The following is a 27,925-nucleotide window of genomic DNA, read 5'->3' as shown; positions in this document are numbered from 1 at the left end:
TGTACTTTCAGATGATATTTTTTGATGATCATTTGCTACTTTTAACTCCAGCTGAATCCTAGCTCCATCTTTACATACAATGTTTCTGTCAGAAGGATAAAGTGAAGCAGCAGAGAGGTGTTATTATCATAAGTTGAGCAGGTGTGGGGAATTTAGGCTATTTATCTTAGGCTAACATAAACATAACATAGCTAATGTTTTGTTAATGATGGTAACCATCCTGTATGCGGTACATAATCTACAATGAGGTGAAGTTCCTACTCTGAATCCTGTTGTCGTGGGGTCTGTTGCCTTTATTGACAGTAGGAGTTGGGAGAGATTAGCCTCATTAAACTGGACTTAGTCTTTGCGAACATTTCCCTTGCTCTGTAGGAGATGCAGCATGGCTTTTTGGATAGTAGATATCAGCAGGAGCAGGTTTCTTGTACACAGTTGCAGCACATATGGAAGGAATGAGAGAGAAAGTGATGGAATAAGGATTGGGGGAGATAGACCCATGAAACCAGTTGGAGCAAAACAACAAATATTTCTTAAAACATACTGGTTTGAGTCTTTAGAATGAATTGAGGTGAAATAAAGTAGAGGGAGCGTGAATGCTCTGGGGATTTGTAACATGAGGGGTACTGCAGTGACTTTTGTTAGAAGATCGTCATTACACCTTAACGTCTGGAGAGGCCATGGAGAGGGAAATCACAGATCAGAGTCCATAGAAGCACAGACAGTAGAAGTATAGATAAGGACACTTAGAGCAGCTGATGTGCTGATATCTGCTTGTGTTAATTAAAATCAGTCTCAGCTTTTCCTTTGCTAAATGTAAGAAATAGCCTAAAGATCAGTACATGATAGACGCTGCTTATTTTACTCATTGCCTGCTTCTGCTGCCAGTTGAGTCAGCCGCAAAATTCGCACTGAGAAAATGTGAACACCTATAATGGTTTTTATTGAGCAGAGTAAAGAACTATGGAAGGGGCTTAATAGCTTCAGAACTGATCAGAATATAATAGCATTTTTTTACTTGAATTTCTTTGATTACTGGAAACTTAAACCTTCTTGATTGCGTGATTAACTGCTGTAGAACGTGTCCTGCTGTTCCATTTCAGTTGGAGTTCCCTGACTCCGTGGCAAACACTGAACAGAAGTACCATTTGTTTGAATAATAAAACTTGCATTTTGTTATTGTGGTAGTGCTTACGTTTGACATTAAAACAATTTAAAATGAGAAACTGAGCAACTGGTACGTCGTAAAAACCTGGCTGTAAAAGTTTATTCAAGTCCAGACCTGAATTACACAGTGACTTCTCAGATGGAGGTGGATGTTTTCACCTTTTGCTACCTTAACTTGCTTAGCCCTGTGAAATCCAAACAGCACTATAGTTTCTACTGTAAAAGAAGTAGGAACAGGAGATGCAAGTCAAGTAGAAGTCAAATAAACAGTTGACTGTATAATATCAAAGCAATCTAAATGATGCAAGCACAGTTATAACTACATGTAACTATTACATGTCATAATAAGTTTAATTATTTAGCATTTTGTAGTAAATAGTTTTTCTAAATTGTTAGCAGAGAAATAGTTCCTCTTCTTTCAAAGGACACAAAATATGTAAATGCCAGCAGGACAATATTTAGTTCTTTGTGTAAATTCGTTTTGAAAGCAAACATTTTATTAGTAACAACTACAGATTTTATGAACTGTGGAACTGTAGCTCAGAAAACAGCTATATGCTCTTATTTTTATATTTATCCTAGTTTTCCTGTATATGCGTGTTGAATCTTGTAAACTTACTGTATTTTTCTAAACTGATATCAAAGGTATTCCTTTTTAAAATGATAACGTTAAATGTCACCTTTCTTATCTATATTTCTACTAGAAGTGCTGGTTTTGACCAAACGGTGCTTTATTCTGCCGCTTTGTTTAGGGCTGCCTCCTATGAGGATTTTACTAACTTCTTGCGCTTGTACACTCAGCTACAGAATGCCAAAAGTGCAAAGCAGTATGCATTAAAGAAATAATATGATCGTCCATTAAAGTGCAGTAGGAGAAAAGGATAATTAAAAAACATTTATATGTCTTACTGACAACTGTCCAACCCAGGTGTACTTGCTTTTCCAGCTATCTCAGAAGGTGGCCCAATTCATAATTCAGTGAACTGCCAGGACACCACATTTGTAAGAATGAGTCTTACATGCAGTACAGTCAAAGGTTTTCTACCCATTTTTTTATAAATTTGTTATTTTACATTAGAGAAACTTTAATTTTTATTTGTTAAGGTCTAAAACCCAACCATGTTTAATTAAATTTGGTAGGAGCATACGTATACAAGATGGGTCACTACAGTATGTATTGTTTGCTTTTATTTTACTTCTAGCTCATTTCACTACAATCACTTTGTTTTCTTCCAAGCATTGCACAATTTCAATATGCCAGGGTAATGGTGAATGAAAATCAGTTCTGATCAGTTGATTAGGATCAACTAAACATCTTTTCTCACAATTTTATAGTTACTACACTGAGCTTCTTTTTTCCGGGAAGCTAGAAAACTCAAGAAACGTGTAGCCTGGTTTAAAACCCTTAATTGTAGGGTTAACTTCATAGGAGTCTACAAGTCCTTTGTTTTTTGAGAACTAACTGTTGTGGAAATCAGGGAACTCGTCTCCCTATGGTCCTGCTATGGTCTTCTCTTAAAAGTTATACGGTGCATAAATCTTAAAACCCATCAGGTTTTAAAATTTCCCCTTGCATTCTTTCCCCATCTTGTATGTAACTCCCTTCATTTTCCTGCCTCCCAGCTGATTTTCAATCTACCCATACACTCTCGTATTCCATCTTTAAAGAAACTTTTCAGAACCATGTTAACAGTCCTTTAAGGTTTAACTTTCAAAACTGAGGAGTCTGGTGTCTGCTTTCTCTGCTGTGATCCCTCCTTTCTACCATTGCATCCGTGTGCCAAATTAGCACACACATCTCCAGTTAAACACTGGTAGGCGTATCCAGAGACTGGCTTCTATTTAGTGAAATTCATTTTTTGGCACTGATATTGTCACCAATGCCAGTAACATTTTCATTCTTTCATGTTTTCTATGAAACCTCTCCAAAGGCTGTCTTTTCAACAAATATAATTTTTTTTTCTTTTAAGATATGTAGAAATACACATGGAGCAATTCCAGCCATATAGCATATACACCTAGAAGACATTAGCACATACCCATGCTCTCTCATATGCTTTGAACCCACAGTAACTGGGACAGCCTTCGTGAAGCTCTTCAGGAGTAGAGGAGGATGGGACCTGATTTTATTCCGTATCATGAAATAACGTAGTCCCAAATAAGGCTGTAAACTTGCCATTGTAGTTCGGTATTAGTACTGTCTGCGTATAGAACGGTGTTGTAGTTGTCAGCTTTGATATATTCTAGATTCCATACCTGTGATTATCTTGCATAAAAAAATTGTCCTTTTAGATTTAAGACTTAGGGCAGTTTGAAACACTTCCAGTGCTGCAGAGGACTGTATCTCGAACTGAGAAGGCAAGAGGCAAAAGGAAATTTATACTAAAGTCAAACATTAACAATCTACAAGAAATAATATCTTGTAATGTTACTTTTTGTGAAGACATTCAGAGTCACAAAAGACTAATTTTTTCACTGCTGTTTAAATACATAAATTCATGTTCATTAGTGAGTATTTAATGATTAAAATATTGCTCGTGGTTATCATTTTGTGGAAAATACCAAAAATAGTGAAGTGTGTTTGAGCATATGTATGTAAAGAATCATTAAGCTACCATTCAAAAAGAAAAGAGATGAAGTTGTAGTGAATATTATGTATTTTAGCAGAGTAATTCTAGGAGAGAAGATGATTTACAATTGAATTTCTATTGAGGATTTGGATCTTAGTTGACTGAAATAAGAAAGACATGAATTAGATTTTCTTATTAAAGAGAATGTAGCATATTTTGTGGCATTCCTCGTCAAACTTAGCTTTGATACTGTTCACTTTATGTTTTAATAACTAAATAATTATCAAGTAATTAATATAAGAGGTGAGGAATGGATGAGGGTTTCACTAGTAGAAATAGAAGAATGGACAACATTTCAGAGCTGTCATGAAGCAAGAATTGGCAGGATTTGTTGACAAGCCACTGAGCGGAGGAATAAATTGGATATCAGGGTTATGAACTGTAATAATAAAAAGGATGGTGGAGATGGGGAGTAACAGATGTCATACGATGTAGTCGAGACGCTTTTATCTTGTACAGATTCAATTTATGACTAAGCATTCAATTATATATGTCAGAAAAACAACAGCAGGGCGAAGAGGAGAAACCAGATCCAAAATGTGAGTTAGATAGCTGCCAAAGTAGTAGTGGGGTAACAATAATAAGAGCAAGGGAAGTGAGCCTGCCTGCTTTTCTGAGGCAGAAGGGAATTTAGAGCATTTCCATGCTCGTGTGCCCTGCTGTCCTGTGCAATCCCTTGTCCCTCATCCCGTGGCTGCCGACACCTGCATACCGTGGCTTGTCTTCGCTCTGAGCTGTGACTTAGCCCTAGAGCAGACCAAGTAAAGAGCTCTGGGTGAATGGCATCCTGAGGGGAAGGTGGCTTTCAGAAGGGCCACCTGAGGCACCTGAGCTCACCTGGTGTCACTGGGACTGCTCCTGCCAGCTGAGCAGATGTGGACTCTTCTCACTGCCTCGTGCTGTGGATACCGGCTGTCTGTGAACTGAGGCAGTCATTGCATGTCATCTCTATTCTCCAGGTCATCTGTGTGTTTAAAATGGATGTATTTAAACAGTGAACTTCAGATCTGATGTTCTTTTTTTTGATACCCAGTTGTTCCAGTGAAGTCCTTCAGAATATCTGTAAGATCCAGGAAAGGTGTCAGAAAGTGGTAACATTCAGCCAGGGAAAACATTGTTTCGCTCTTGCAGCAAGTCTCAAACTTAGCTCAGTGTTTTCTGCTGAAAATATTCCTGTAACCAGAAAGTGACATTGTAACATGTAAAAATATTATAAACCTTTCTTCTTTTCTAGATTAAAATAGGAAACACTTCTTCCATGAAGTGACCGTACATATCAGAGGGATGTGTGGGATACCAAATGATGATGATAAGTTTGGGCAAAAGGGTGCTGCAAAAAGAGAGAGGGGTTTCTGTGTAAACGGGAGAAAGAACCTTACCTTTAAAACTGTTATTCTACCTATGTAATATGAAGCGCAGTCCAGGTTCACTAAAAATCATGAAAAAGCCGTGGAGGACGAAATAGGGAAACAAGTGTCATCTTAAATGATGATTGACTAGGGCTTTTTCTTCTAGTTGAAATAAAATGTAGCTGGCTACTGATTCCAGGGCTGCGTAGCAACAGTGGTTACAAAGTGATTCGCAGTCAGAGTTTCTGGTCTCCCTGCTGCAAGAAAAATATGCAGCAGATAAATTATGAAAATGTTTATATTAGTATTTAAAATGGATATTCCCTTGCATACAACAGAACTAATAACCTCTCCTATTTCCACACAGCCGAGGCAACGAGAATAGACTAGCGCTACGACGACAGACCATTCTCCGGGAGAAGGGGAGGAGGCAGGCCAGTCGAGGGCCAGCGTATATGTTCAATGACCACTCAACAAGTCTTTCTCTTGAGGAGGAGCGCTTTTTGGATGCAGCAGAATATGGAAATATTCCAGTGATTCGCAAAATGCTGGAAGAATGTCCCTCACTCAATGTGAACTGTGTGGACTATATGGGGCAGAACGCCTTGCAGTTGGCAGTTGCCAATGAACACCTGGAGATCACAGAGCTTCTCCTAAAGAAGGAGAACTTGTCACGGGTTGGGGATGCCTTGCTTTTGGCTATTAGCAAAGGTTACGTTCGGATAGTGGAAGCCATCCTAAACCATCCTGCATTTGCTGAAGGCAAGCGGCTTGCTTTGAGCCCGAGCCAGTCGGAGCTCCAGCACGATGACTTCTACGCATACGATGAAGATGGCACACGGTTTTCCCATGATGTTACACCGATCATTCTGGCTGCCCACTGCCATGAGTATGAGATCGTCCACACTCTGCTGAGAAAAGGAGCTCGGATCGATAGGCCACATGACTATTTCTGCAAGTGCAGTGAATGCAATCAGAAACAAAAGCATGACTCTTTCAGCCATTCTAGGTCTAGAATCAATGCCTACAAAGGCCTGGCCAGCCCTGCCTATCTGTCTTTGTCCAGTGAAGACCCTGTAATGACTGCCTTAGAGCTCAGCAATGAGTTGGCTGTGCTTGCCAACATTGAAAAAGAGTTTAAGGTGAGTAGAGGGTACTAATTCTGACAGACACAGAATTGCAAAGTTCAATCAAAGGTCTTTCTCCCGTTCCTTGAACAGTAAGAGATCAGCATCATCTTCACAAATCGGCAGGATAATGTGGGAAAATGTATAGTTGTTTAATGAATGGGGGATTTAAATCTTTGAGAGTGTCTTGGTGCTCTGTGCTGATTGTAATTCATGCTGCTTGTGTAGAAGGTGCCAGCGAACTCGTTTTCTACTTTGTATCAGGCAGGATAGTAAGGAAGTCCCTGAAAACCCATGGGTGAAGCTGGCTTAGTACAGGGGAGAGAGGAGCCTGAAGTGAAACAGTTTAATCACTTATGCAAGCCACATTGCACGGTTCTGCTAAACCCTCATACATTCTCATTATCTTCTCGTAGTTGGACTGAAAGCTTTCTCACTTCTCTCAGTGTTTTACAGTTACTTACTAAAAGAACTCTAAATGATGTCCTTCTTGTCCTTTTCAAATGCGTTGCTTTTGTCTGGTGTTTCTACTAATCTTTTCCTCTTTTTTACTTATTTATACCTAGTTATATTTGAACTCTGTGAAATTAAAGACGTTTTCAGCGTTATACAGAATTTTTAGTGTTATAAAAATGCATGGTTTTAGAAAAAAACAATAATCAAGGGATTCAAGGCCCTTTAGATCCTTGAAGCATGAATGTTCCTTTTTTTTTTTTTATTACTGTTACGTAGATACAGTGGTGCACAACCTACAAAATATTTAGCACAGTTTATTTGTGTTAAGACAGTAAGAATGTAAGATTTTTGCTTTCAGTAAAGGCGAAGTCAGACCTTGTGCAAACATAGGCGGTATCAATTATGACTTAGGTTAGATAAAATCACTTGGACTGGGTTTACCGTATGGGACACCGTTGAAAGCAGATGCTGGTATATGGTACTGCTGTGACAGAGCAAGGTGTCTAGACTTCACTAGCAGGAGATCAGCTGCCCTCCAAAGCAGTAAGAAAGAGAATAATTTCCGATATTCTGCTAGGAAGAGTTTGAAGTTGCTGTGGTCAATATTTAATTTTAATCTTCTTGGCAGTGGCATAGTTCTCAACGCCATGAACCTGTCTGTGCTTAGCCAACCTGAGCTGCAGTGCCGCAATTCTGAATTACTCATTCTTGATTCATTCTCGTAGGTGTACTTTTGTGGCACCAATCTGTTATAAGAAGCCGAAATATTTTTTGGAGAAGGAACGTGCAAGGGATTCTTCAAAACATCAGCTAGACAGCTGGAATAGAAGCAGAGAAGAATTTTTATTTTCACAGAATCACAGAATCACAAAATCACAGAATGTTTGGGATTGGAAGGGAACTCTGTGGGTCATCTAGTCCAACCCTCCTGCCGAAGCAGGGTCACCTACAGCAGGCTGCACAGGACCTTGTCCAGGCGGGTCTTGAATATCTCCAGAGAAGGAGACCCCACAACCTCCCTGGGCAGACTGCTCCAGTGCTCCGTCACCCTCAGAGTGAAGAAATTCTTCCTCATGTTCAGACGGAACTTCCTTTGCTTCAGTTTGTGCCCATTGCCCTTTGTCCTGTCACTGGGCACCACTGAAAAGAGTCTGGCCCCATCCTCCTGACACCCACCCTTCAGATATTTGTAAGCGTATATTAGGTCCCCTCACAGCCTTCTCTTCTTCAGGCTGAACAAGCCCAGCTCCCTCAGCCTCTCCTCGTAGGAGAGATGCTCCAGTCCCCTCACCATCCTCGTAGCCCTCCGCTGGACTCTCTCCAGTAGCTCCTCATCTTTCTTGAACTGGGGAGCCCAGAAATGGACAGAATACTCCAGATGAGGCCTCACTAGGGCAGTGTAGAGGGAAAGGAGAACCTCCCTCGACCTGCTGGCCACACTCTTCTTAATGCACCCCAGGATGCCATTGGCCTTCTTGGCAACCAGGGCACACTGCTGGCTTATGGTTAACCTGTCATCCACTAGGACACCCAGGTCCCTCTCCGCAGAGCTGCTCTCCAGCAGGTCCACCCCAGTCTATACTGATGCATGGGGTTGTTCCTGCCCAGGTGCAGGACCCTGCATTTGCCTTTGTTGAACCTCATCAGGTTCCTCTCTGCCCAACTTTCCAGCCTGTTGAGGTCACTCTGAATGGCAGCACAGCCTTCTGGTGTATCTACCACACCTCCCAGTTTGTTGTCGTCAGCAAACTTGCTGAGGGTACATTCTAACTATTCATCCAGGTCGTTGATGAAGAAGTTAAACAAGACTGGGCCCAGTACTGACCCCTGAGGGACACCACTAGTTACCGGCCTCCAACTAGACTCAGTGCCACTGACGACAACCCTCTGAGTTCTGCCATTCAGCCAGTTCTCAATCCACCTCACCAACCACTCATCCAGCCCACACTTTCTGAGCTTCCGTAGGAGAATATTATGGGAGACTGTGTCGAAAGCCTTGCTGAAGTTGAGGCAGACAACATCCACGGCTCTCCCCTCATCTACGCAGCCAGTCATGCCATTGTGGAAAGCTATCAGATTGGTCAGGCATGATTTCCCCTTGGTGAATCCATGTTGACTACTCCTGATAACCTTCTTTTCTTCCACTTGCTTGTTGATGACCTCCAGGATAAGCTGCTCCATCACCTTTCCCGGGATGGAGGTGAGGCTGACCGACCTGTAGTTCCCTGGGTCCTCCTTCTTGCCCTTTTTGAAGACTGGCGTGACATTTGCCTTTCTCCAGTCCTCGGGCACCTCTCCTGTCCTCCAGGACCTCTCAAAGATGATGGAGAGTGGCTCAGCAATGACATCTGCCAGCTCCCTTAGCACTCGTGGGTGCATTCCATTGGGGCCCATGGATTTGTGGGCGTCCAGATCGCTTAAGCGATCCCTCACACAGTCCTCCTCGACCAAGGGAAAGTCGTCCTCTTTGTAGGCTTCGTCTCTTACCTCCGGGGCCTGGGATTCCTGAGGGCCAGTCTTAGCACTGAAGACTGAAGCAAAGAAGGCATTCAGTAGCTCTGCCTTCTTGGCATCCTCTTTCACCAGGACACCCGTCTCATTCAGCAGCGGCCCCACATTGTCCCTAACCTTCCTTTTGCTGCTGATGTAGTTGAAGAAGCCCTTCTTGTTGTTTTTGACATCCCTTGCCAGCTTCAATTCCAGGTGGACTTTGGCCTTCCTCGTCGCATCCCTGCACACTCTGACCACATTCCTGTATTCTTCCCAAGTGGCCTGCCTGATTTTATATCTGTAAGACCAAATTCTGGGAAAAGCATTTCCGCTTAAAGCAGAGGATGAAAGTCTGCCCCGTGAAGTCACTGGCAGAAATCCTTAGGAGCTCAGTGGACTGAGATTTCATCCACTACTTTCATGTACAGTTCAGAGAAGAGTATTTAAATGACATACTCTTGTTCCTTTCTATTTAGCAGCTGCTGAAGATGTGAACAAAAGGACTTGATTATCATAAAGGGGAGTAAATTTAGAACAGAACAGAAAAAACATTATTCATACACCATAAATGCAGCCTGTTAAGTTCACAGCTATGTTGAGATAAATAGCGTGTCTGATTTGTAGGGACTGTATGGCTCCATTTACCACAGTTGGAGCGACACAAACTAAGATTATTGTGAAGATAAATAATATTATCATCTGGAAGTGTCAGCAAGAAGTGTCCTTCAAACGTGTGCCGCAGTACACAGCTGGCGAGATGAACTGGGAGCACAATGTTTGCCCCGGGTGCCACCAAGGCAGAGAATGGAGCACATGGGTGAGAAAAGGTGGGCTGGTTCAGAAAGCGTGCTGCTGCCCTGCGGTGCTGTGAGGAGGTCCTTCCTCCACGTTGCCTGGCTCATCCCTGAGTGAATTTTGTTTTTTTAGCTCCTCTTTTGCCTCAGCTTTCTTCTCTAAAATTAGAGCTCTACTTTTAGGGTAGCGTTGTGTCAAGAATTGCAACAGAGATTTTGAGGTGCTGCCCCTCAGCAGAAGCAGGGGGCTAGGCAAGAGATGCTGAGTGTTAGTCAGCCACGCTCTGCTGGGGACATCCATACTCCTCAGAGCAGCGTGAGGGTGAATAGGAACAATGAGGAGCAGGAGCACAAGGCAACACGGATATTTAACGCTCCCTTAATTTAAGGTTTCACCAGGAGCAGACGGCTGGCAGCGTAAGGTCTTTTGTGAACATTTTTGTAGGTACTAAAATCGTGTGGTGGTTCTGGATAAATATTAAAGACAAGGGAGTACATTTGTACGTGCATTGATGAGAGTTAACATTTACACTATTGATAAGTGATAGCATTTGCAATATCTGGACGGGCTGGGGGCTTAGGCTCAGTGCAGGCACTACAGAGGTTGTGTGTACAAGCCGCAGCAAATGGGTGCTGTTGTCCTTACTGAGTCTGGGCTTCTTTGTGCTCCTGCAAGCTTATATCCCTGCTTGCAGTGATTTATCTAAAACTTATTGCCCTTACTTTATATCAGGAGTTTACTACAATTATCTGGATAATGTAGTCCCTGCATAAAAATGAATTTTTTATAAAAATGTGTTACATGTGTTAGTGTAATCAAAACAAGTATATTTTTAGTGCATAGATTACCTGGACGTGGCAAATTTTTAGCTCCACGTAGGGTTTACCTGAGCCACTTAAAGTATTTAAAACCTTGCCTAAATGAAAATTGAACTTTCTGGTTCTGGTTTTAAAAGTCACCTATTTTATAGTGCTGATGGAGTATTATTGCAGGGGAGCTTCCTAGTGGGTGTGTGCAGCAACCGGTGGCACAGACAATTCCCAGGTTTTCCTCAGAGGCAATGGAAAGGGTTGATGCTGAACTGTGATGCTGGTTGCTTTGTGACTATCTTACAAGTTACTTCTCTCTCCTGTCTTACACCATCGATTAAGGTTAGGGGTAACACTGACCATGAAACTGTGATTCATGCAAAATAGGAAGTACCGTAATCAGTGGAAACCACTATTCTCCGGAACAAACTACTTTATTTGCTTCAAACCTCTGTGGCAGTGTTATCTAGGGTTACATGCCTGTTGTGCTTGATGGCAGGTGTTGTTTTTACAAGTGTTTTGGAGGATAATTCTTTATTAGGAGTAGAACCAGAAGAAAGTAGAAGATCACTTCTGAAGGAAGACTAACTGGACAGATGTGTCAAGCACAGTGTAGGAATATTTCTGTACCAAGCAAACAGCTGATTCAGGCCTGCTGAGTAATTCTGAGATCTTCAGGATTTTCTGAACACCATTTAATTTAGCTTTTGACATGGCTAAGTGTGCAGCTTTACAATGTTTCATACTATACAGGATATTTTTATACGGGGGGATTGTGCGCTTATTTTCTGTCATCTGAATAATTTGCCCACCCTAGAGCTGATATCTCTGCTAAGTCTGTAAGGATGTAGATGATATCTGACAAATGTTGTCCTGCAGAGATGTGGCCTGGAGTTTTGAGAGGGACAGCTGTGGCCCAATGCTGTCCTAAATGGATAAGATTTGCATTTAGTACAAAGTCCTCTGCAGCTATAATGGCAACAGACTTGTGATGGAGTGGAAAAATGTATTTTTAAAATAAACACAGATGTGTTACTCTCTGCTGTAAACTAATACCCCTAATAAGATCATCTGAGTTTACTTTTCTGATGAGAAACAAAATTCAATTTGTCATCTCAAAGTCTGTGTGGTTTCATTTATACGACGCTGTTACAGGTCCCAGTCTTCCTTATGGGTATTGTCAGCTCCCAGGGAAAAGTTAACATCACCTTTTGGAGAAGAACTGAGGCACTGAAGGAGTAGAGGCCACCTTTGTAAGGGGAATAATGTGTTTATCTAGCTACTAAGATGCCTAAATCTAACATGTAGGTCCGACTTACATTCAAAAGGCACTTTGAATTCCTAAATCTTTGTACAGTGGTACCCGTGTCTTGGCCTCTACAGCTCACTAAGCAGGGCTGGGATGTGGTCTGGAGCAAGACCAAGATGAGATGGGGTTCAGCATCCGCCTGCACCCTGGGAGCATTTGTATCCTGGGCACAGTCTAGGGGACAACAGGAGCCCATGACTGGTCACAGGAGGCTGCGTGAAGGCCCTGTTCTTCTGGGAGAAATGCCTGTGGTGATGCTCTCCTGCTCTCCTGGCCATGCTCTCCTGCTCTCCTGGCCATGCTCTCCTGCTTGTGTGGTCTGAGATGAGGCCATGATGAAATCATGGTCAGCTGAGGCTTTCAGAGTGACCTTGGCCTGCTTGCTCCCTTACCCGGGACACCAAGACAGTCTGCGGCTGCTCCTACCACGAAGGGCAGGTGACCTCGCTCAGTAGCAGCCACTGTCACCCCTCCTGTCATTCCTCTGCGACCAGCACCTTGTTCCCCTGGTTCCTCACCCCCCCCAGTGCTCACCCCAAATCATCACCTTCCTGGTGCAGGGTGGGAGCAGCTGGTGCTGCCCCCTCATCCTCGGTGTGACAAAATTTGGCAAAATCGTTTTTTTCCTAGGCTGCTGAGGAGCCCTGAACCAACATTGTCACATGCATAAAATAAAGCACAGGCATGCTTTATTACAGAATTAAGGGCTAGTTCTTTTTGGAGCCTCCAACTGTAATTTAATTGCTAACTACCTTCTCAAGTCTCCCAGGACTGCTTTTTTAATTCATTAAGTTTACAATTTGCAGTAAAGGAGAACTCATAGAATTATCCATGTGCCTTTGGCCATTTTCAAAAATAAGCCAAAAAAATTACCATGTTCCCTTTGCTCACATTAATGGTAAGAGGCATGTGCGACTCTGGAGGAGGGGGAACTTTCTGCGTGTGTGTGACAGAGAGACATGGAGACAGCAAGAAGGGTGTATCAATCCTTTCTGCTGTCGCTACACATTCAAGTGGACCAAGGAGACAAGGGGCAAAAGGTGGCCCGTGCACTGGTCTCTAGAGCTGCCTTCCCTGCATTCAGACCCTAACAAATCTTCCTGTAGCAGTTTAAGACATTATCATCCCATCTGTCCACCGTAACCTTCCCTAAGAGGATAAGTTCTTCGTAAGGGAATGCGTCTCCAGACAGCAGACGGTGAGCTGGAGCAGGGCTGTGCGTTGCCTTCCGCAGGCTCTGCTGTGCTGCAGCCGCCCCGTGCCATGGCTGGGGCCGAGGCGGTGACACTGGGCATCGTCTGCTTTCCCCAGAGCTCCTTGGCTGTGACCTGGATGCCGAGGAGACTTCAGCTCAGCCACCACCACTGGTCACAGCTGGGGCAGCATTTCACAGGAGGGGAAGCTGCTTTACTGCATTTCAGATGAGCAAATAAACTTATGGAGTTTATGGATTAATTTACTGCATGCTAAAATATACTGTGATGCTATGCACAGAAGGGAAATTCAGAAGGGGTAGTTCTGCAAAGTGTTCATGGGAGTATCTGGCTATTTTTAAAAGTGCCCATTCAGTATTCATTTTGGTAAAGAGGACTACACTCAGAAAAGTTCATATTCTTTGTTAGAATAAATTATCATACGTGATTTTTGTTTCGAGACTACGCAAAGGCATTGGACTCCACTTAGGAGTAATGGTCTCCTCACGTACTGTTTGGAAAATCCATGTCATATCTCAGTCCCCAGAGCTGGAGAACACTGATGAGGAGTGTGTGTGAGTGTGGCTGAGAGAGCTGGGGCTGTTCAGCCTGGAGAAGAGAAGGCTGCAGGGACACCTTTGAGCAGCCTTTCAGTACCTAAAGAGGGCCTGTAGGAAGGATGGGGAAAATATTTCCAGCAGGGCTTGTTGCAACAGGAAAAGGAGCAAGGCTTTAAACTAAGGGAGGGTAGATTTAGACTGGATATAAGGAAGAAATCTTTTACCATGAGGGTGGTAAAACACTGGCGCATGTTGCCCGGAGAGGTAGTGGAGGCCCCATCCCTGGAAACATTCAAGGCCAGGTTGGACAGGGCTCTGAGCAACCTGGTCTAGTTGAAGATGTCCTTGCTCACTGCAGGGGGGGTTGGGCTAGATGACCTTTAAAGGTCCCTTCCAACCCAAAGCATTCTGTGATTCTACGATCTATGATTCTGTGTATTTCCTACCAGAAAATATGCACATGCCAATATACTACAAATATATTACAATATTTTGTAATAGTTATTTTATGAAGGCCAAATTATTTTGTTCCTAAATTTATTGAAAGTATTCCTTTTTTCATTTGATGTCCAAGGGTCAGCTGTCAGTTTGGAACAGCTCATGGTATCAAATCATGCAAAGGTGCCTGCACTGACTATATGTTTTTCCTTTGTCTGTGAATCTGAAATGGCTACTTTTCATTTCATTTTGTAGAGGAAATTTATGTATTAAAATGATTGTATAAAGCAGCTTATCTTAGCTGCTGCTACAAAAATGAAAGCCAAACAGAAGGTGATATATTACTCTCAAAAAACATCTTTCTGCAGTGCCAAGAAGTCAGGATTTTGGTTAATCTCTATTGTTATTCTTCAGAAGAGAGGGAAAAATAAATAAATAAATAATGCAATAAAAAAATACACAGCGTGTTGTGAAATGTTTAGTTTTAGTATTTAGCGTCTGTTGTCTTTGTAGAGAAATGACATTAAAATTCCTTTCTCTTATGACAGATCTGAGCTATCTTGCTTACATTATTAAAAAAATAAATCACTAGCAGTTTTATGTAGACATACAGTAGTGTCTGTAGCTATATGTCTATGAATGTTTGCATCCATCTAAGTGAAGAGAAATGTGAAACTTCGGTAGAATCCTTTAATATATCCAAGTAATAAACTCATGTGGTGGTGTTGTGGGTAATAAAGCACGAACATGCATGAAGTACACCCTCGGCAAATAAGTTAGGGTATTCCCTATACTCAAAATAATGGTTTCTCTTCCAGGATGTGCATTAGATGGCAGTTAATATGAAGGGTAGTAATTAAAAAGAAGGGAGTAAACAGAGACTAAGGGTGGGAGAAGGGGGAATGCTATGAAGAACAGACCAGAAGAGGGGGAAATGTGTAACTGTAATAAAAGCATTCACAGAATGTTACATTGAACATGAAATAGAGACTACATGAGCAGTCCTGTGTGGTATGGGGCAGTTGGGGGTTTTTTCATTCTGTTGTCTGGGAAAAAATCTATAGTAATTTCATCTTTTTAAGACATTAAAATTAGGAGAGTTAACAAAAATATCAGAAGTTGTTGACACATGTATGAGTAAATCTCTTGTAAGATCTAAGCCAGGGGCATCATATCTGTACACTTTTTTTAGCTTTAGATGTGCATCTATACCTATATCCATCTAACTCCCAGTCTGTCTAGCTGTATTCATCTTTTATGACCCAAACAAGCTGCAAGTTAGCAGTGTTTAACAAACTGGATTGCAATGATCCAAATATCTTTTTCCTTACGCCTTTTGGAAAAACAATGACTGAGAAGAATATTTGATAGTTAAAGCAAAAAGCAACTGAACCTGTAGAGCAACATTGCGGCTCACACGGCAAAGCCTGTCACGAGATATTTGAGCTAAAGATCATTGATTTGAAGTTAGAGATGTGGTATCACAATGCTATCTGTAGCACTGCTGACACTACTGGAAAGCAGCAATCAAATCTTGTGTCTGCAAGCTAAAAGAGATGTTAGAAAATGAGAAAGAGAAGATTTACAAGAATAATTCAAGGCCTAAGAAAATTCAGTATATTTATGTAGTTCTCAAGAAAGTTGGGAAGTTGTTTAGACTTGTTGTCTGTAGGATACTCGTCCAGCTGAGATCTCTACAGTGTAACTTTCTACATCTAAGCTAGTTCTCTAGACTTGTGTGACAGACAAATTTCCTCTGTGCTATTCATCTCAACTTCAGATAGTCATTAAAATATGTCATACAGTATTTCTCAAAGTGATTTTTTAACTTGCGATTGTCTCTAAAGCCAGTCTAGAAAAGTAACTCAAGTACAAAAAACTGATAATGGAGATGTCCAAGGTAACCAAGGTGAGACGAATCCTAGTCTTTGAACTTTCAGGGGAAATAGATGCCTGGTAACAAAGGGCTGTGCTTCTGCTGTACCAGAAGTAAACAGAACAAGATTCAAACAAACCATTGATGCTCACAGATATGTAGCTGGGATGTAGAACTATTTCTCTCATGTTAGGTCTAAACAGCAGGTTGTCTTCTTTCTGCTGTTCTGTTCTAGAATGATTACAAGAAATTGTCTATGCAATGCAAGGATTTTGTAGTTGGACTCCTTGATTTGTGCAGAAATACAGAAGAAGTGGAAGCTATTTTGAACGGTGATGTAGAGATGCGCCATAACAATGGAGAACACGGTCGCCCCAGCCTTAGCCGCTTAAAACTCGCCATTAAGTATGAAGTTAAAAAGGTAAGCAATTATGTTGATCAAACAGACATGTCATAATAGTGATAATAATTGTGCTATTCTTAAATGTTTATGTCCTGGTAGCCTCTGACACTCATATGAACATTTGAGCCCTTCTGCACAGTGTATTTTACAAACAAAAGAATCCTTGCCCCAAATAGCTTGCAGTATAAACAAGAAGCAGATATTCAGGGTGGCTGCTGGTCACAGTGAGTATGAGAGCAAAAGGCTCTGTAAAAATGTGTAGCTATATGCAAAATTTGTACATATTTACTTGTGTTTAGTTTTAATCTATTAAAAAAAATGGAAGAAATTTGCAGTACTTCTGCAGACTGGAAAAGTGTAAGATTTAATAAAAACCAGAGGATAACACAGCAGTCCTGTGCACTGCGTGCTAACAGATATTGATACATGTCTCTGTCAAGCTGTTGTGTGTTATTCAGAAAATTGAGAAAACGTAGTGAAATTGCATGTCTCACAGAAAATGTATGTTTGTCTGTATGGAGGATCAGAAACACAATCTAGAGGTAACAGTACTGTGGTTCTCACTTCTGAAGAACAGCAGGCTCCAGGCAGTGTCGAATACAGGAGTTATTGTCCTTTCTTTGGCTTACTTTCATTTCTGCTGTCAGTCTAATACTCTGGTCTGCCTCTGGAGAGTGCACCGTGAAATCAGCCGAGTTAGTAGCTGCACCAAGAGCCTTGAGTTACCAAGAAAACTTCTCTTGGATAATATAGGTTGTAAAGTTCTAGGTGACATGTGTATGAACTGGGGAGAAATTATTTGTGTGATGAAGTTTGTGCAATCAAAGGTCAAGAAGATACAGCTCATTCAAAAATTCAATTCAAAAGCAGGTTACTCTAAAGTAGAGCTATCAAGACCTTTGATAAAACTTTTCCTGCATAATGAAATGGATCAGATCAATGATCAACACTGTGAAAATAAACAATATCATATTTTAACAAACAAAGAAAAATAGATAGGGAACCAGGACTTTTAAAAATCCACTATGGACTGAATATACAGATCTGATGTATCAGGGAACAGTTGCATGTTTTATACAAAAACTGAGTTCACATCTCTGGGGGGCATCTAAAAAGTGTATGTGAGGAGTATTTATGTGTTCAGGAAGGGAAGAAAAGAAGAAAACCATTTTGACTGGAGGGCACCTACCAGCATATGAACACAAACCTGCAAAACACTTGACAGGAGAAATTACCACATTGACCTTGTCCTTTGTAGTATTTGAGTCTTAATCCTTCCTCGAAAGTGAACTTTCTTTCAGCACTTTCTCTTGCCTGAATAAAGACATTTCATGCACCTTCAGCCAATCATCCTTGTAAATATAGAGAACCATTCTAGAAAAAAATTACTAGCTTCAGTTAATTTTTTAATGGTATTTCCAGGTCTAGACTTAAAAATGTACAGTGCACAAGAATCCACTGTTTATTAATATCTGCCTTTGTAAGGTGCTTCTTATACTTTCCAGAGGTTTTGACAGAAGAGAGGGTTATAGGCCAGACTCCTGCGAGTGACAGCTGTTTTCTTACATGCTCCTTTGAATATCAGCTGAATTGTTGCCTTTCCCACATTCCTGGTGCTCCTCATGTAGCTGTTATTTTAATAAAAGATATTCTGACAGCAATATTATTTTGTTGTGCTCCTTTTCTTTGTTACAGTTTGTAGCACATCCAAACTGCCAGCAGCAACTTCTCTCAATCTGGTATGAGAATTTGTCAGGTTTACGGCAGCAGACCATGGCAGTGAAGTTTCTGGTTGTTCTGGCTGTTGCAGTAGGACTGCCGTTCCTTTCAATGGCTTACTGGATTGCTCCTTGCAGTAAGGTCAGTCTGTGAAATCTTGTGATGGCCTTTTATGAACTCCTGTATCATCTGCATGCAGATTCCTGTCTGGCGAAGATGAAACAGGCGTATATATTACTGACATGCTTAAATAATACTTCAGAAATGTTTTTATTTTAAAGCTGAGTTAAAATCAAATATCTGCAAGATTGCATGTTCTGACAACTGTAATTAAGACAGGCAAATGTATATTAAATTAAATTACAATGGTTGAGCAAGAGTTGCTTTGTAGAAATCGTACTTCAGAAACAATGAGTCAAACTTATTCATTCGGTTGTTGCCTTGGTGGGCAGGTGCAAAGGATCCTCATTTCCCATTGATTCAGAGCTAGACCAAGTTCAAGCTGTGGGTTGATTCCAGTTTCCTCAAAGGCAATTTTATTTTTGATTATTAAAAGTTAATAGATAAAAGTCGCTGAAACATGAATGCCAGAAGTTAAAACAATCATCAACAGTTTTCTAGAAGTCAAAGTGAACTGTGTTGGCTTGTCAAGACCGTGCTAATACTGATGATATTTCATGAGGTGTTTAAAGCAGTTGCGCAGCCTCCCGTGCATCTATTTATAATGCACTGTGAGGATTTGGATGCTACCACTGTATCTGTTTTGGATGATATATAGTATGGAAAGCCTTTCCACCAGAGATGGGTTACAGTCTCTGACCTCTCTGAACTTTGTGTTGAATCTCTGTTTTAGTTGATCACTATCCATTTTAAATGGACACTGATGGAAAATTTCCCTGGAGAGTATGTTAGAGGGAACAAATAGGATCCTGTGAGGATTACTCAACAGGTTACAGTATGGCATCCATGATTTTAGTGGATTGAATCCTGTGCACGTACAGTGATTCCAGAGGAAGAGGAAGGTTCAAAGAGAGGACTGAGGTCTTAGTGGGGTTGTTTTATTGTTCTCTGAGAGGAGAAAGGTCGGCCTTTTTTGTTTTGCCATATTTTTCATTTCTTTCAGTCTGGACAGTAAAAATCAGTTATATAATTTTCACTTTTCTGTGTAGTGACTAGTATTTTTATGAATACTTTTGTCTTAAAATGCACCTTGAGATTCAACATGCTTCAGTAATTGGTTTTCAACTATAGCAGTGACTTATCTATTTGTCATTTTCCTTTTTCAATGATTTTTTTGATCTTAAAGTAACTTTGAGCCATTGTGTATTCTGGAAAAGCTATTTCAGAGTAGCTTTTCAAAGTCAAGGTTGAAAGGACAGCATCCTTTAAGGTTTCACTTCCTCTGTCAGTATTTAATCATCTAATTTAAATGTTGAATGCTTTTTGTTTTATTATATTCTACAAATCTAAAATCTAATCCACCTTTTTCACCAGTTGCCGTTTCTTACCTTGTGCTTCACTCGTACTTCAAAATTTGATTTTCCTGTTCTCTGAAGACAAAAATGTTCACCATTTAATTTCAGGACAGGATGGTTCCAATACAGAACATGATCTGTATCAACAGAGTCCATTCTGTGTATGAATTGATGGAATTTTATAAATCTCTTCTCCTCCTATTGAGATAAAGTACTCATTCTTTTTCCAGGTTTGGCATTGTAGGGCACCATGACAGAAGAGAGAGAAAATACTCACAGTATTTATGGTGAAAAGAACAGCTTGCAGAGGCGTTATTCTGACACATTCCTTTATATTCTCATGCCATGGCTCTGAGAAAGGCAAAAATGTCTTTATGAAATTACAGCATCTCAGTCAGTTACCTATTTCCCCTTTAGGAAGAAGTTAATTTGAGCTTGGACAACAGATAATGAATGGAGAGTTTCAGATCTGGAAGAAATTTCATAGAAATATGTGGACAAAGTCCTGTTGACTTGGCAGGAATTCACTAGTGTCAGATGCTGAAAGGAATGAAGGTTGCCTCTTATTCGAGTTTCGGTCAGCAGTCCACGTGGAGGCACTTCAGTTTTGTGAACTGTTTGTTCTGCATTTCGAATTAGTGATTCAGTCTAACTACTGACATAGTTAACCCAAAACTTCTAGAATACTATTTTATTACATGACAATCTGAAAGAGTGAAAACTTTTTTCAATTATCTCCAGGAATCTCTAATGTCTGTGCTGTTCAGCTCTAATTAATAACAGAATTTAGATTTTTAGCTTTATGAATTCTTAAGTAATTCAGTCAGCCCTTGGCCAAGATGAGGGATCTGAATCTGAAATTGAATCTTTCATTGTTCACAGCCACCTGGGGCTGGCATTTCTAAAGAAGTGACTTGATAAGTGCCTGCATGATTTCTAGAAGCATATTCTGAGGGTTATACGCATTCCTCTTTTGCACTGTGGTAGAGGAAAAGAAATTGAACATTATGTCCAGTATATGAGGAGCTAGGAAATTTTCTTCCTAAAAAAGTTCTTCCGTTATCTCTTTTTTGTTATCACGCCTTTTCTCCTTTGTGACAGATGTGCTGCCTGGCGTCCTATTTTATCATTTCTTTGTCAATGCCATGCGCCAAAATGCTGCAGTACTGATTATTTCTGCAGAGTCACAAAGGTCGGATAGTGTGAGACACTGACACCAGTCCCCAGCGATTTCAGGTGACCCTATATACAGACAAATACCTGTCAAAATATCCACAGTGTAACAACTGTATGTCTTGGCCTAACCCAAACCAGCCTAATAAACACTCTCTAGAACTATAGCAAACCAAAGACCAAAGCACAGAGGATCAGAAACCAGAAAAAAAAGCCCAGAACAAAACCCAAACCCACTTACATTACAGAAAGAGATTCAGAGCATTTAGAAATTCATGTCCTTGGTCTGTGCGAAGGAAGGGAATTTATTATGTCAAAATGCATGGTGAAAGTGTATTAAGGAGGGACTCCGGCTTATAGAAAAGTCCAAACTTGCAAGATTATGGCCCTGTCTTTACATGTTGCTCTTTCTTTCCGTGACTCATATTTTCTGACCTATATCTTCTCCATAAAGAGATGCAGAATTTTAAAAGTGTCGTTTCAAGGTTTTATTGGACCACTGTTATATGGCAATATCATAATAACTTCCAGCATTTGTGTAATCAGTTCAACTGTAGTCAGTCCTGCTTCCAGGGAGATTTTGCTATATATATGTAAAAAATAATTCCTGTCTCTTTTGAAGGGGGAGGTGGGGGGTGGCACTAGGAGTTCAGTCTTTTAAATTTTATATTGTTTGATCAAGGCTTATATTAACATTGCCTCCTTCAGTATTTTTTCTTTTTTTCTGGCTATTTCTCTTTCTGGCATCTGTCTCCTAACCCATCTTCGTTTGTGAACGCAGGAATCGTGCTTTTAAAAGGACACTGTCAAGGTACTTTATCATTTTCCAGCTCTGCTTTCTTGTGTGTTGTTTATGACTGTTCCTTCCAAGCTTGAAATAAAATCTTTCCCCATGACGATTACCTGTTCTTTTTGTAGTTCACACAAAATAATGGGTTGCTGAAGTTCATTTCATGAGGCTGGCGGAATATGTTATTTAATAAAAGATAATTTTATTGAGTGAGAAACGTAATGAATGGCATGGGTTTGCAAAATAATACAAAGGAGAAAGAAGATCAAGTTTTGTGCCTGCTAACCTTGACAGTGTTCCTTTAACAGTATCTTCTTTTCACATTTGTCTGGCTTTCTTAATGTTATTTGTACTTGAGACCTTACCATCACATCCTCAGCTGCATCCTCTTATTCTGTGTTTCTACAAATACTGACTGTAAGACAGCAAAATTCTGACTTTGATATTGAAACAAATGTAGCATAAATACGAATACAAATAACTTACCTTTCTGCTTTCTTCTCCCTTTTCCAGACCACAGATTACTATATGTCTCAGCTGAGACCCGTGATACTTGCTTTCAATTCCTTCCAAGGAATTTTTGTCAGATACAGATACTGTCTTCATCTTAAATAAAAAAGAATTTTTCTGCAGCTGCCAACTAAGTGAACAAGCTAAGACTTTTACTGTTAATACAGGCACTCTCAAAAATAAAGTAATTAATTGCTAAAAGTTCAGTGAGTTTGTGTGGAACTTTTAGGATTTTTAAGTGTTGCATTAAACCATTTTAAAGTTCTTCATGACAAAGTTGAGAACATTTCCATTAAGGGAGTCAGGAAGGAAATTAAGACACTACAGAACTATAAACGCAACCTTTTGAGGCCTCATGGTTTTTTTAAAAAAGGAAAATAATTTGGGAAAACTTTACAATAACTGTGCTAAATTGAGTATCACATCAGTGAGGAAACAGAGTTCTTTAGTCATAATCCAGTGCTGGTGATAATTTAATGCTTTTAGTAAGTGTCAAAATCTCATTTTCTTTGTTACCTTGTAAAGATGACTAGCATGTAAGAAATTTGACAACTATAATACATTTTTCTCTTGGTTACTTATAAAAGACATACAAGCCCCAAAATAATTCCAGAATTATTTTAAAACACTGAGTTAAAAATACATATATAGTGAAACTGATAGGTTACCCCCCTGAAGATGGCAAATACATAGAAACTTTTAAAGGTGACTGTCAGCATGGCGTTACAGTATGCAACTTTTTCCGAACATTTCTTCCTGTGTGTTATTGCAATATATATTCCTCTGTGTTGCTGTTCTTTTTATACATTTTATTTTCGAAGAATGCAATGCAATATCCTTGTGTTTCATAACCTCTGTTGCAGCTGGGGAGGATAATGCGTGGACCATTTATGAAGTTTGTAGCCCATGCAGCCTCTTTCACCATTTTTCTTGGTCTACTTGTCATGAATGCAGCTGACAGATTTGATGGCACCAAACTCCGACCTAATGAAACAACAGGCAATGTGAAACAGCTATTTAGGATGAAAACATCCTGTTTCTCATGGATGGAGATGCTCATTATTTCATGGGTAATAGGTAAAGATTAATTTTCACTTAAATTTGTCTTGCTATGATTTCAGTGAAGCTGGACCCAATTTAATTCTTTGCTATTAATGTTCTGTGTAAAAATTGCAGCAAAAGGAGTTTATTCAGCTGGCTGCACTCCCACATTGGCCTCATATGTTTCTTACTGGACGTCAGCAGGATTCACATGTCCCTAGCTGATCACAAACATTCAGGTTAAGGACCTAGGTGCAATCTACATCGTCTGAATATGAATGAATTCGGTTTTATGAATATCAAAGGAAAGCATCTACCAGTTTTCTGGGTTTTTTTTAGTCAGGTGGTGTCAGGTCCCAAGGGGAAAGATTACCACATCATGGGCCAGGTTTTTTTTATGTCCAATTGTCTCTTTCTGCTAAGATTCTCTTATTTTGCAAGTATGCCTGCAGAATTAACAGTGTGTAGCTGAATGTACTATTGACAAAACAGAAGCAGAATATAGACCCCTGAACATTCAGCAGTAGATTTTTCCATCCCAGCATAGGGATGAAATGAGTACTATGAACAGTATGCTGCATCAATTTGGTGATGCAGTACCAGTCACCCTAAGAACTTGAGCACAGACCCTCAAAAATGTTTTAGCTGTCTGATTCTTATTTACAAGTCTAATACCATTTATTCCGATGGGGTTTAAAAGCCCAAATATTGTAAAGATCTGGGTTCTGGTTGTTAGCTAAGTCAGTAATATGGAAGAGTTAAATTCAAGCTAAGTAAAATCTGTTTCTGTTCAACAGCTTATGCATTTAAAATATTTTGCTTTTATGAGCTCTCTGTGGTTGCAGTTGGAGCCTTTTGTACACCAACTGATTCTTATAGCTTGAAAAGATACTGACAATCTTTATTTCATCATATAGCTGTATATAAATTAATACGATTGTGTATTATGGGAATAATGTGGCACTTAGATTTCCAAATATGCTATCCAAATGTCACTGTTTTCATCTGGTAATAGATGAGTAAATAATAATTTTCCAATTGGAAGTAATAGTTTGCTAATTTAATCTACTTTTATTTCAGTGTCATGCATAAGACGGTTTATGAAAAATTAATTCAGTGCATACAGATGTAGCATTGAGTTTAATTACTGTAATTAAGATTGTAATTGTCCTTACCTGAAAATCAAAAAAAGTTCCTTCAGACAATTTGATAAGTGCAAAAAATAGTGATGTTATTCCAACAGAGTTTTTTATTAACTGTCTTTGGAATCCTAGAAATGTAGTTCATATTGAAATAAATTCTATCTTGAAAAGGAAAAGGTTTTGCTCAATGAAGAGTGTGCATAAACTAATACTGTACTCCTATATTTTATTATTAAGGGGGAATAATTAGGAATCAGATACCTTTGCTCTATTGAAGAAGCAATGGGTCGGATTCTTAGTTTCATGCTCATTTGTCACATATAGTTGCAATTTCAGTAAAATAGACTGTACCCAGGGTACTCTGCAAATAAGAAAATGTGATTTCTGCTCTTTCAGTTTCTCTCTGTGTCTGTAACAGATGGTAATACTCACAGCCCCTTCTCCTCTTTGAAAGCTTTTGTAGTTGTACAGGAAAAAAGCAGTATGAAAGATTGTTATTATTACTCACATGAGAAAGAAGTACTGGAATTTATATGAAGTGACAGGTTCAAGGATTTTAGTTTGTGTTCAAGCTCCCGCTGACCAAAATGGTTTTGAGTTTGGTTGCAACCAAGAGCATATCCTGTACATAACAAAATATCAAATAAAATAAATGTCAAGATAAAAGAACACACTGTTTTCTCCATTCTGTCTTATACAGGCATGATATGGTCTGAATGTAAAGAAATCTGGTCTCAAGGTCCAAAGGAGTACCTTTTTGAGTTATGGAATATGCTTGATTTTGGTATGTTAGCAATTTTTGCAGCATCATTCATAGCAAGGTTTATGGCATTTTGGCATGCATCCAGAGCCCAGAACTTCGTTGATGCAAATATGAAAGACCTGACAAGTCCAACACTGGAGCCCAACATAAAATACTACACCTTAGGTGAGTTGATGGCACATGATTAAGATGCACTTCGTGGGCCAATATGAATTGATTTGCTGTTAGTAATTCTCCAGTACTTTAGTTCCACAATGTACTGTGTAAGAAATTCCCACCTCTTCTTCTCTTTCTTATCTCTACTATTTGATCATAGTTCCCTTGGTTCTGCTCATACATCTCTTCAGGGACTGTTCTAGACATCAGCCACTGAAATGATTTAAGATCAAAATAACCCCACTGTTACCCCACCCCTTTTCAAGATTATTTTAATCCAGGTCATTTCATCTGTTCAGTTACACAATGCTGTCCTGCAAACACTTGTGTTGGCGCAACTGCAAATGAGATGTACTGTAATTCAGGGGCAGAACTAAGCAATGAGATGCAGGAACTTCTCAAACCTGCTTTGCCAACATAACCAATGCATCTTTCATATATTCTTTGCTCAGAAACTCTGTTATATTAGTTTAATAATTCTCAATCCACTATTTTTACCAGTAAGAGGTAAAGATGCTAATAAACTTGCTTGGCATGTATGAGAAGTGACTGGAAGCTATTTTGATCAAATGAGAAAAAATTAAGCTCTGTTTACTTGTATTTACTCTCAACACTATCACATATCTCTTCCCTTTATTAGATATTTTTCTCTAGATACTGAATTACATCAGTTTCTATCTCTATGCCTCAAATACTATTTCTGATAAGACTGCATTTCTTCATTACCCGGGCTGTAGAAAAAGCAGAGCAATTAATATGTATGTTCTGAAACCCATTAAATTGCAGTCTTATAGATTTTACCAGAAAGTTACAAATTTGACAGTTGTAAAAGCAGCTAGCTAAATATTAATGCAGTTTTCAGCAACACCCATTTGAAGAATTTGTGAACAGGGACTGTTTATGTTCGCAGTTTCTGGGTATGACAAGCACAAGTCACGTAACTCATTTAAGCTACATAATACTATATCATCTGGCAAGGCAGTTTCCATTGACATCAGTCCTGAGTTGTTCCAATTTTGCATAGCACCATTGCAGTCAACTCCAGTTTACACTGACTGGTTCATTGTTACTCACCAAAAGGGAGTCCTCGAGTGAACTGCCTAAGGTGGGCTTTGAAATACTGACCGAAATTCTCATCTTTTGTTTCTAGCCCGAGTGAACTGGGATCCGTCTGATCCTCAGATCATATCTGAAGGCCTGTATGCAATTGCGGTGGTATTAAGTTTCTCCAGAATAGCCTACATCTTACCAGCTAATGAAAGCTTTGGACCACTGCAGATATCGCTTGGCAGAACTGTGAAAGACATCTTCAAGTTCATGGTGATATTTATCATGGTGTTTGTGGCTTTCATGATAGGCATGTTTAATCTCTATTCCTACTATCTGGGGGCAAAACAAAATGAAGCATTCACAACGTAAGTAAAACTGATGAAACTGTAATGATTGTGGACTATTTTTATGGAGAATCAGTTGCTTGCATTGTATGTATTAAGTTTACTAGTTGTTTTATAAGGTTTATGTCTCTTAAAAATTTCTTCATCCTGGATTAAGTAGAAATTTTGTGTCTTGTTCTGGTGCTTAAAGGATATATTTGAAATCAGAGGATGAGCTCTTGATCCCAACAGTAATATGATAAATTAGGGAAGATGGGCTAGGAAGGTGAGATGTAGTTGCCCTTTACGTGAGAGAGCAGCAGGAATGCTTATACCTCCGTCTAGGTATAGATGATGAACCAGTGAGGGCTTTTTGGTCAGGATTAGAGGGCAGACCAACACGGGTCATGCTGTAGGGGATGTCTGCCATGGAATTGCCTGATCAGGAAAATGAAGTAGATGAAGCCCTCTTCAGACAACTGGAAGAAGCCTCACACTTGCAGGCTGTGGCCCTCGTGAGGATTTTTAACCACTCTGATATCTGCTGGAGGGACAACACGGTGGGGCACAAGCAATCCAGGAGGTTTGTGGAGGGCAATGACATAACTTCCTGACATAGGTGATTGAGGAGCTGATGTGGAGAGGAGCTTCGTGACATCTGACTTTTACAAACAAGAATGAACTGGTTGGGTATGTGAAGGCTGGGAACAGCCTTGGCTGACCATGGGATGGTGGAGTTCAGGTTCCTGAGAAGAAGGAACAAGGCAAATAGCAGGACCACAACCCCGGACTTCGGGAGAGCAGACTTTGGGCTGTTCAGGGAAGAATCTCATGAGATAAGGCCCTGAAGAGAAGGGCGGTCCAGGGAAGCTGGTTGAATTTCGAGAATTGCCTTTTCAGCACTCAGGATTGGCCATCTCAATGGGCAGGAAATCAAGCCAAGGTGTCAGGAGGCCTGTATGGATGAGCAAGAGTGACTGATAGGCCAGCTGGTTGTGATGTGGCTCAGAAGGACCTTGACAGGCTGGAGAAATGGGCCAATAAGGACATCGTGAAGTTCAACACAGGGAAATGCCATGTTCTGCCCCTGGGGAGGAATAACCTCAGGCACCAGAACAGGCTGGGTCTGGCCGGCTGGAAAGCAGCTTGGCAGAAAAGGACCTGGTAGTCCTGATGGACACCCA

At 40.2% G+C, this 27,925-nt stretch overlaps 1 protein-coding gene across 1 annotated transcript in view; it reads left to right on the top strand.

Moving 5' to 3' along the window:
* Positions 1–27,925, top strand: part of TRPC6 (transient receptor potential cation channel subfamily C member 6) — a 104,545-nt gene that overhangs the window by 59,558 nt on the left and 17,062 nt on the right. Inside the window, exons 2-7 of the mRNA XM_075417866.1 lie at positions 5,511–6,285; positions 16,432–16,617; positions 18,295–18,459; positions 23,130–23,343; positions 25,150–25,377; positions 26,519–26,783. Of these exons, the coding sequence (XP_075273981.1) occupies positions 5,511–6,285; positions 16,432–16,617; positions 18,295–18,459; positions 23,130–23,343; positions 25,150–25,377; positions 26,519–26,783 (1,833 nt within the window). The remainder of the gene's footprint in view (positions 1–5,510; positions 6,286–16,431; positions 16,618–18,294; positions 18,460–23,129; positions 23,344–25,149; positions 25,378–26,518; positions 26,784–27,925) is intronic.

The sequence above is a fragment of the Opisthocomus hoazin genome, chromosome 1 (assembly GCF_030867145.1).
Source record: "Opisthocomus hoazin isolate bOpiHoa1 chromosome 1, bOpiHoa1.hap1, whole genome shotgun sequence".
Classification (NCBI taxonomy): domain Eukaryota; kingdom Metazoa; phylum Chordata; class Aves; order Opisthocomiformes; family Opisthocomidae; genus Opisthocomus; species Opisthocomus hoazin.
The sequence above is the reverse complement of the archived record's forward strand: the minus strand, read 5'-3'. Positions and strand labels throughout refer to the sequence as shown.